Source organism: Conger conger, chromosome 9 (assembly GCF_963514075.1).
Source record: "Conger conger chromosome 9, fConCon1.1, whole genome shotgun sequence".
Classification (NCBI taxonomy): Eukaryota; Metazoa; Chordata; class Actinopteri; order Anguilliformes; family Congridae; genus Conger; species Conger conger.
The window spans coordinates 8,517,806-8,529,475 of record NC_083768.1 but is presented as its reverse complement, the minus strand read 5'-3'; the positions used below and the strand labels follow the sequence as shown (position 1 = coordinate 8,529,475).

Here is an 11,670-nt window from a genome sequence, read left to right as displayed (position 1 = left end):
AGCACGATTACGAAAGGCGGAAAGACTTCGCAACATTTTGTAATAATGATTCCTTGTCAGTCATTTATAAGTCATTATTTAATGATGAACTAATCATTAGCACACGATTTAAATTACTTATACGGGACCATTAGTATGAAATGTTAACCAAAGACTTGTGGATGTGTGTCTGTCACTTCTTACCCAACAGGGAATTTAGCTCACAGACGACCATACAGTATGCGTACTTTAACAACACCATATGTGAATGGGAGCGATCACATCTGCCACACAGTGTTTAGACGTCATTGAACAGATTCGATGGTTCAGTATTGATCAGGTGATGATCAATATTAATGAGTTTTGCAGTTAGGTGAAGAGACAAGAGGCATGATGGGAATGAATGAAAAGCAATGTGTGTCTTATTTCTGTGGAAAACAAACATCTGAGCTGGTCGATGAAAAAGGTAAAACACCCCAAACGTTGCAGATGACAGCGGCTAAATGTTGTGCATGTAGTCAAAATGAATCCATTCTTTGATGCTTTTTGGGGGCTTTCTACTGCCTCTAGTGGCAGCATTCCGTTACTGCAGCAGGCAGTCATTCAGTCAAAATAAGTCACCGACTCCTGAACGATGCCTATGGAAATAAACAGCGCGTTGCCTCATAAAGTAACGCATGCATTTCTAGTACTTAATGCGGACGAGGCTCGCATGTCATTTTGCTTTCACGTTCGTGTAGGACCTTGCTTTAAGATATATGCTGTTTCACAGTGATGTGGCTGATTCTACACCTACACTTATTTATACGGATGGGAAATCAGTGAGTATGAATGAATGTCCAGGAGCCATTTTAATGTAGCATATTTAAAGCTGCAGCAATGATTTAAACCTTTATATGTAAGTACAAAGTCCCGCCATTTTCAGCGAAGCAAAAGTATGTCATGAGCATCTGTCCTGATCAGTCCCCCACCTTTCATCACTGCAAGCTGAAGAAACGCAATCTCCCATTACATTATACCGGTACTGTGAGGTCCAGGGGTTTTAGGGACAATATGTGTGTGTGTGTGTGTGTGTGTGTGCGTGCATGTGTGTGTGGGTGTATGTTTGTGTGTGTGCGTGTGTGTGAATGTTTGTGTGTGTGTGCGTGTATGAGTGTGAGTATGGGTGTGTGTGCGTGTGTGTGTGTGTGTGTGTGTGTGAATGTTTGTGTGTGTGTGCATGTATGAGTGTGAGTATGGGTGTGTGTGCGTGTGTGTGTGTGTGTGTGTGTGTGTGTGTGTGTGTGTGAATGTTTTTTGTGTGTGTTTGTATGAGTGTGAGTATGGGTGTGTGCGCCTGCGTGTATGTGTGTGGATATGTGTATGTGTAGGTGTGTGTATGTATATTTGTAAATGTGTGTGTATGTATGTGTATTTGTATGAGTGTGTGTATGTGGGTGTATGTATGTGTATGTGAGTGTGTGTGTGTGAATGTTTGTGTGTGTGTGTATGTGTATGAGGGCATGTACGTGTGTGTGTGTGTGTGTGTGTGTGTGTGTGTGAAAATGTGCACTGTCCCAAGTTAATGAGGACATTAGAGGTGGGAGAGGTGTCAGGTCACCAGTATTTATCCCAAATTAGGCAATACACAAAAACAGGGATGAAAGATGTTAAAAAAAGAAAAGGCAGCAATCAAGTATTTACAAAACATTTATTCAATGAGCACCAGTCAATGTGTAAACACACATATTTTCTCTGTCTGTTATATATTATAGAAAAACCATGTTTTCATGGCCAAGAAAAATGATATCATTTGTTTTGTTAAAATGAAATTACTGTTTATCTTATACTTTCATCCAAGTTTCTTAAAAAAACACACATTTACAGTCCAGAACAAACATGGTATCTACTATTAAAACCTGAAATTCTGTTCATTTAAATCAATCGAAAAGAGATTTCGTACAAAAATATTATTTCAGATGAAAGTCACTTGGAACAACCGTATCTAAATCTTAATTTAATTACATATTTAACCTATGTGTCTCTAGATTTATTTAGATTATTTATGTGCTTGCTCTGTATAAATAATAACGGAGTTGAAATAATAGGAAAATAGTTGCTGAAAAAAAAATCTAAAAACGTTTTCAGACAATAGCCTTTTATGGGAACGGAATGGAAAGTACTAAATCATAACAGTGCATGAAAATGATTTCAACGCATCGGGAAACAATGAAAGTTTGTCTGGAAGAAATACACATTTGTTTCTTTTCCATGGTGATATTTTGCTTCCAACTCTTCACTTCGATGGTCCGCCGGTGACGTGCAAACACCAGTAAATCATCAGTTGGTGGCACAGCTTGCAACGAAACGGACCCCGTCTCCGTTTCCACTTCCGGGTCTCAGAGCGGGACGAACCGAAACATCTCGGGGGCGATGGGAGACAGGAGCACTGGCGTAGACGCGCGATTGGGCAGAAGCCAGTTCTAATTTGAAGAACGGAATCTCCCATTGGCTGAGGCGTCGGGTTCTTTGGCTGACCTCTTTCAGCCAAGTGGACGGTGACGATGAGGGCAACAAAGCAATTTACATATATTTACACCTTTTTCAAAGTTAGAAATGTAACGGACGTGAAAAAAGAAAGACACTGGGGGGTGTGCCCATGTGTTTGAGGGGGTAGGGAGCGGGACTGCTATGGGGTGGTGTGCTGGCGGGTCAGCATTTAGCATTTGAGAGGCGGGTTAGCATTTGGCATTTGAGGGGCCGGTTAGCATTTGAGGGGCCGGTTAGCATTTGAGGGGCCGGTTAGCATTTGAGGGGCAGGTTACCATTTGACGGGTGGATTAGCATTTAGCATGTGAGGGACAGGTTTGCATTTGAGGAGCAGGATTGCATTTAGCACTTGAGGGGCAAGTTAGCATTTGAGGGACAGGTTAGCATTTCAGGGGCCAGTAACCATTTGAGGGGCAAGTTAGCACTTGAGGGGCAAGTTAGCATTTGAGGTACAGGTTAGCATTTAGCATTTGAGGGACAGGTTAGCATTTCAGGGGCCAGTAACCATTTGAGGGACAGGTTAGCACTTGAGGGGCAGGTTAGCATTTAGCATTTGAGGGACAGGTTAGCATTTGAGGGGCAAGTTAGCATTTGAGGGACAGGTTAGCATTTGAGGGACAGGTTAGCATTTAGCATTTGAGGGACAGGTTAGCATTTAGCATTTGAGTGGCAGGTTAGCATTTGAGGAACAGGTTACCATTTGAGCGGCTGGTTAGCATTTAGCATTTGAGCGGCTGGTTAGCATTTAGCCTTTGAGCGGCTGGTTAGCATTTAGCATGTGAGGGACAGGTTAGCATTCGGCCTTTGAGCGGCAGGGGGACCAGGGGAGGCGCCGGGCCGCGTTAGCTCCTCCGGCGCTGGTCGGGCACGTAGCCGTTCTCCACGCACAGCACGATGAAGCGGTTGGCGCAGCTGCGGGGCTGCTGGCCCAGGAGCCTCCCGCTCTGGAGCTGCGAGGCCTGGCCCGACACGGCCATGTCCCCCGCCCGCCACGCCTCGCAGTAGCTGGAGGTCATACGGATCCCCACCGAGCTGGAGCCGTGCCACACCAGCTTCTGAGGCCTGAGACACGCACACACGTTATACACACACGCACACGTTATACACACGTTATACACACACGCACACGTTATACACACACGCACACGTTATACACACGTTATACACACACGCACACGTTATACACACACGCACACGTTATACACACGTTATACACACACGCACACGTTATACACACATTATACACACATGCACACACACACACGTTATACACACATTATACACACGTTATACACACATGCACACACACACATACACACACACACACATACACACACACACACACACACACACACACACATACACACACACACACGTTATACACACACGTTATACACACATTATACACATACGTTATACACACACGTTATACACACACACACACACACACGTTATACACACACACACACACACACGTTATACACACACACACACACATTATACACACACACGTTATACACACACGTTATACACACACACACACACACACACACGTTATACACACACACACACACATTATACACACACACGTTATACACACACGTTATACACACACGTTATACACACATTATACACACGTTATACACACATACACACACACACACACACGTTATACACACATTATACACACACACACACACGTTATACACACATTATACACACACGTTATACACACACACACACACACACACACGTTATACACACGTTATACACACACACACACGTTATACACACACGCACACACACACACGTTATACACACGTTATACACACACGTTATACACACACACACACACGTTATACACACATTATACACACGTTATACACACATTATATACACACACACACATTATACACACACACACACGTTATACACACACGTTATACAGACATGCACACACACGTTATACAGACATGCACACACACGTTATACACACATTATACACACGTTATACACACATGCACACACACACACACGTTATACACACATTATACACACGTTATACACACACATTATACACACACACACACACACACGTTATACAGACATGCACACACACGTTATACACACATTATACACACGTTATACACACATGCACACACATTCACACGTTATACACACACACACACGTTATACACACATTATACACACGTTATACACACACATTATACACACACACACACACACGTTATACAGACATGCACACACACGTTATACACACATTATACACACGTTATACACACATGCACACACATTCACACGTTATACACACACACACACGTTATACACACATTATACACACGTTATACACACATGCACACACACGTTATACACACATTATACACACATGCACACGTTATACACACACGTTATACACACATGCACACACACACACACACGTTATACACACATTATACACACACACACACACACACGTTATACACACATGCACACACACGTTATACACACACGTTATACACGCACACACACACACAGACACACACGTTATACACACACATGCACACGTTATACACACACGTTATACACACATTATACACACACACACACGTTATACACACATGCACACGTTATACACACATGTTATACACACACACACACACACGTTATACACACATGCACAGGTTATACACACATGTTATACACACACACACACACGTTATACAGACATGCACACACATGTTATACACACACGTTATACACGCACACACACACATGCACACGTTATACACACGCGTTATACACACATGCACACATTATACACACACACACACGTTATACACACATGCACACACGTTATACACACATGCACACGTTATACACAGACGTTATACACACACACACGTTATACAAACACACACACACATTATACATGCACACACACACACACACGTTATACACACACATTATACACACATACACGTTATACACACACACATGCACACATTATACACACATTATACACACACACACACACACACAAGTTATACACACACACACACACACATTATACATGCACACACACACACGTTATAGACACACACACATTATACACACGCATACACACACACACATTATACACACGCATACACACACACACATTATACACACGCATACACACACACACCGCCCACTCACCAGGCTGGGTCAGACATCACGTTCCGCCCGTCGAAGGAGTAGATGGGGGTCTCCGGGTCAAACACGCCCCCATTCCCCTCGAAGATGGACATCCAGCTGCTGAACAGCACATCGCCCTGCGGGGACAGGGGGAGAGGGAGAGAGGGGAGAATGGGAGAGGGGGATGAATTTTGGAGGTCATTCCCTGAAAAAGATTGTGAGACAGTGTAGTGCAGTGCAGCATAGTGTAGTGTAATGTAATGTAGTGTAGTGTAGTGTAGTGTAGTGTAATGTACTGTAATGTACTGTAGTGTAGTGTAGTGTAGTGTAGTGTAGTGTAGTGTAATGTACTGTAGTGTAGTGTAGTGTAGTGTAGTGTAATGTAGTGTAGTGTAGTGTAGTGTAGTGCAGTGCAGCATAGTGTCGTGTAATGTAATGTAGTGTAGTGTAGTGTAGTGTAGTGTAATGTACTGTAATGTAGTGTTGTGTAGTGTAGTGTAGTGTAGTGTAGTGTAGTGCAGTGCAGCATAGTGTAGTGTAATGTAATGTAGTGTAATGTAGTGTAGTGTAGCGCAGTGCAGCATAGTGTAGTGTAATGTAGTGTAGTGTAGTGTAGTGTAATGTACTGTAATGTAGTGTAGTGTACTGTAATGTAGTGTAGTGTAGTGTAGTGTAATGTAGTGTAGTGTAGTGTAATGTAGTGTAGTGTACTGTAATGTAGTGTAGTGTAATGTAGTGTAGTGTAGTGTAGTGTAATGTAGTGTAGTGTAGTGTAGTGTAATGTAGTGTAGTGTAGTGTAGAGTAGTGTAATGTAGTGTAGTGTAGTGTAATGTAGTGTAGTGTAGTGTAGTGTAGAGTAGTGTAATGTAGTGTAGTGTAGTGTAATGTAGTGTAGGGTAATGTAGTGTAGTGCAGTGTAGTGTAGTGTAATGTAGTGTAGTGTAGTGTAGTGTAGTGTAGTGTAGTGTGTATTTGCGTAGGCCTACCCTCAGGTTTCGGACGGGCAGGCTGAAGCGGTCGCTCTGCTTCACGATGGAGGCCAGGTCCTGCAGGTGCGAGGACAGGAAGGCCCTGTACGTGGTCGCCATGCCGACGGCGCGCGCCTGCTGGTAGCACAGGAAGTCGGCCCCCCGGATCCCGCGCATCCCGCCGGAGAACGGGGCGTTCAGGGCGGCCAGGTGCAGCTGGGGAACACACCGGGGTCAGCGTTACGTGTGATCGGCTCTACCGGGCGCCCAATCAGACAAGGAAGCGGTGGAGTCAGCAGTCAACATGCCTCATGGGTGAGCCAAAATGGCGGTGCTGGTTAGCGTGATGGTCACTGAGACCTGGAGCCAAGCCTTACCAGTTCCTTTCATTTCTCTTTGTTACACATGGTATTTTTCAGTCAAGGGGGTTTAGGGAGAGGCAATCCTAATTTCTCTTGTCATGTAAGTTGGGAGAAACTGTTCACCGACCAGATTGTAACGTCGGTCTTCATGCGAGATCGGGCTCACACTTCCCGACAGGAAATGACCCCACACCCTCGCCTTCTGGATAGGGCGCCTGATATGATCAATCACGTCTAATGCTGCGCTGAAAATGCATTTTAAGACTCCTACACTCTCAGAAAACAGGATACGAAGCGCTGGGGTGGTAACCACACACAGCAAAGATTCCCCTGTGATGAGAACATACAGGATAAGAAATGTTCAGGACTGTAATAAAATGTTATGTTTCCAACTGCTCTCAAACATAGAGGGTCATCAGGCTAAAGAGAAGATGTGAAACCAGTGTCACCGACTTTGCACCCAAACCATCCTCCTCGACGTGGCCCACCAAACCCTTTTTAAACAGTCTGTCGATGTAAAAAAACGACAGAGTGGTAATTCGGCCTAAAGGAACTCCACTGCGGTGAAATCACATTTGGACTGCCGCTGACTCAGACGTGCCTCTTCATCAAAACATCTCACAGGGAAAAGTGCACGCTGATTATTTATTCTGTTGTGATGTTTAAAACTATGGACCCGCATTACAGCACACGGGAGAATTCCCGCGCGGTAAGGCTATAATTACAGAGCGCAGGATGATTATAGAGATTACGGGCTGACTCTTACCCCCGGTTCTGTGTTAACGGTCTGCGGCAGGATTCTGTGACCAGGCAGGAAACTCTGTAGAGCCTGAAACAGACCAACGTGTTACATGCGCACAGTATGGTGTCACAGGAAACACACACACACTGAGGTGTGAGACACACACACAGCAGGGTGTCACAGGAAACACACACACACTGAGGTGTGAGACACACACACAGCAGGGTGTCACAGGAAACACACACACACTGAGGTGTGACACACACACACAGTATGGTGTCACAGGAAACACACACACACTGAGGTGTGAGACACACACACAGCAGGGTGTCACAGGAAACACACACACACTGAGGTGTGAGACACACACACAGCAGGGTGTCACAGGAAACACACACACACTGAGGTGTGACACACACACACAGTATGGTGTCACAGGAAACACACACACACTGAGGTGTGAGACACACACACAGCAGGGTGTCACAGGAAACACACACACACTGAGGGGTGACACACACACAGCAGGGCGTTACAGGAAACACACACACACTGAGGCCTTACACACGCACAGCCGGACGTCACAGGAAACACACACACACTGAGGGGTGACACACACACACAGCAGGGTGTCACAGGAAACACACACACACACTGAGGCCGTACACACACACAGCAGGAGTCAGAAAGAGGATGGAACAGTGTGTCACAGGAAACACACACACACTGAGGTGTGACACACACACAGCAGGGCGTCACAGGAAACACACACACACTGAGGTGGGACACGTACAGAAAGAGCGATGGAACAGTGTGTCACAGGACACGGTACCTGCGCTCGTACCTGTATGGGGGTTCTGAGGCTGGCGCGCTCTGTCACCCTGCCCAGCGGCTGTGAGGAAGAGGAGGAGGAGGAGGAAGGGCTGTCTGCCGGGATGGGGATGACCTCTCCCAGCTGAGGGGACGGAGAGTATACTTCAATTACACTCCAATTACATTACGAGTGCTCTCACACGCACTAGAGTAGGGGTGCCCAAACAAGTGGCATGGAGAGCCAGGATTATGCAGGCTTTCACTCCAAACAATCACTGCATCTCCTCATCTCACTAAATAAACACACCGTCAACCAGAGAGGAGGGAACTAATGAACGAAATCAACTAGTGTAGTGACTGGGTGCCCCTGCTCTAGAGTATACTTTTGGGACACTTCAGTACGCATATGCGTTTCCATGGGAAGCCATCCGCGCACACACACGCACACACTCATGCACACACACACACACACAGACAGACACACACACGCATGCGCACGCACACAGTGTAATGACATTTTGGCAGACGCCCTTATCCAGAGCAACATACAGTTGATTAGACTAAGCAGGAGACAATCCTCCCCTGGAGCAATGCAGGGTTAAGGGCCTCGCTCAAGGGCCCAACGGCTGTGCGGATCTTATTGTGGCTACACCGGGATTAGAACCAGCGACCATGCGGATGCCAGTCGTGTACCTTAACCACAGGCTGCCCACACACACATGCACACACACACACGCACACACACCTGGACCTGTCTCCAGCCGTCCCGCACACGTATGTAGAGCAGGGCCGTGTCTGAGACGTAGGCCATGGTGCCCTCCGCCGCGCGGTACGTCTCCCGTAGCAACGTGTCCACGCCCAGGAACGTGGTCACCTGGGACAAGTACGGAGGAGAGTCACACACTGATGCACACACAGGTAAAAACACACTACACACTAAGACACACAGGTAAAAACACACAACACACTAAGACGCACAGGTAGAAACACACGACACACTGACGCACACACAGGTAAAAACACACTACACACTAAGACACACAGGTAAAAACACACTACACACTAAGACACACAGGTAAAAACACACGACACACTAAGACACACAGGTAGAAACGCACAACACACTAAGACACACAGGTAAAAACACACTATGCACTGATGGACACACAGGAAAAAACACACGACACACTAAGACACACAGGTAGAAACACACGACACACTGACGCACACACACAGGTAAATACACACTACACACAAATTAAGGCTAATTTATACTTCATCGCACAAAGCACTTTCGGCAAGTGTAGTTAATTTATACAGGAAATGCACAACATTGCCAAAAAGTGTCACATGGTTTTTTTGTTTTTTTTGTAGAAAATCTCATTTTTTTGCAAAGCACTTGAAGTATAAATTTGATGAAGTATAAATAGAGACACAAAGACTGCAATTAAAATACTAAAAACATCAGAAAAAAAATTGCTTATACAAATAAAAGCAAGTTTAAAGATTAAAGATAGGAAGAAAAGAAACCGAAATCAAATTAAAGTTGAAGTGTTTTAAATTAAAGCTGGCTGCTGTCGGTGCCTCTCTGTTCTGCATGGTCAGTGTGGCCCCTGGCTCTCACTCACCGGGTTTCCATGTCCAGGGGCCCCAGGAAGTCCTGGAGGACCGGGTGGCCCTGGCAGGGCAACACCTAAAAGGGCATTAATAAACAGAAGAGGGCCACGTGTATATAAACTAAATTACAGCATGTTCCTTCTCTAAGATTGAGCTAGATCACATGTCCGTCGGTCCTGGCTGGGAAATTCGCACCAAACTCATCTGCTCTCAGTGAATACTCAGAAGAGAGCTTAAGACTAGTTCTGCATGCAGTCTCTCAAAATTACATTTAGGTCAAGGCACTTATTATTTTAATATTTATATAAATGCACTTCCCTGTGAAGAGGGAATTGAATATTCCTTTGGATTGAATAATGTTCAGGCGAAGCGCAAAAATGTCAGCCTCTCTGGGAGAGCGATGGAATTTGAACATATATTTATTAGAAAACACTTTGAAATGCCACTGCTTTCAGGAAGGCTCAAAGTCCAGAGACCTTGGCATTTTAAAGCATTTATCATCATTCTAAAGCATTCATCGTCATTTTAAAGCATTCATCGTCATTTTAAAGCATTCATCGTCATTTTAAGGCATATCATCTTTTCTAACTTCCATTGCTCTCCAAGAGTAGGTTTTTGGGAGTGTTCTTTATTTTTTGGTCAGTGTTCTAGAACATCATTTTCAGTTACCAGTAGTGATGGTGACATCATCATTAGAACATTCAGTTGGTAAGAACATTCTAATCACATACAGTCCCTGATCTTACACCTTTAAGGGTTAATGTATCTGGCAACAGAACAATACAAAATACGGTGGTACAAATGCTTGTCGTTGGGGTGGTATCCTACAGGTACATAAAATTGTACCCCTAGCCAGAAATATATAATTAATTTGTACATTCTTTGCTTGGAAGAGGTACTCATCTGCACCCAAAGAGAACACTACAGTTCTTTCAGGGTAAAGGCGGCCTGTAGCGTAGTGGTTAAGGTACATGACGGGGACCCGCAAGGTCGGCGGTTCGATCCCCGGTGTAGCCACAATAAGATCCACACAGCCGTTGGGCCCTTGAGCAAGGCCCCTTAACTCCACATTGCTCCAGGGGAGGATTGTCTCCTGCTTAGTCTAATCAACTGTACGTCGCTCTGGATAAGAGCGTCTGCCAAAATGCCATTAATGTAATGCAGTTTGAGAAATGTGACCTAAGACCTTGACCGGGAGATGGCTGTACCTCCTCTGCGCCTTCACGTCTGAGACGGACGGCCGGTGACAGACCATGAGATCACGCGGAGCTTCTCACCTGAGCCGAAGAGAGCGGGTGGGCCCGGGGCCCCCGGAGGTCCTGCGGGGCCCTGCGGCCCCGGCCTTCCGTACCCCGGGGGTCCGGGGCGGCCGGGCATGCCGGGATGGCCCTCGGGGCCAACGATGGACTCCCCCTTCGGCCCCTGAAACAAAGCAGACTTCCTCACCACGCAGACCCCCTATTC

General features: G+C 45.6%; 1 protein-coding gene across 1 annotated transcript in view; it reads right to left on the bottom strand.

Moving 5' to 3' along the window:
* Window positions 1–1,655: 1,655 nt before the first annotated feature.
* col15a1b (collagen, type XV, alpha 1b) overlaps window positions 1,656–11,670 on the bottom strand; it is an 88,876-nt gene continuing 78,861 nt past the window's right edge. The window contains exons 37-44 of the mRNA XM_061255269.1: window positions 11,484–11,628; window positions 10,218–10,282; window positions 9,335–9,463; window positions 8,621–8,731; window positions 7,801–7,863; window positions 6,691–6,888; window positions 5,725–5,840; window positions 1,656–3,570 (exon numbers count right to left, since the gene is read on the bottom strand). Coding sequence (XP_061111253.1) covers window positions 3,351–3,570; window positions 5,725–5,840; window positions 6,691–6,888; window positions 7,801–7,863; window positions 8,621–8,731; window positions 9,335–9,463; window positions 10,218–10,282; window positions 11,484–11,628 — 1,047 coding nt within the window. The 3' untranslated portion in view covers window positions 1,656–3,350. The remainder of the gene's footprint in view (window positions 3,571–5,724; window positions 5,841–6,690; window positions 6,889–7,800; window positions 7,864–8,620; window positions 8,732–9,334; window positions 9,464–10,217; window positions 10,283–11,483; window positions 11,629–11,670) is intronic.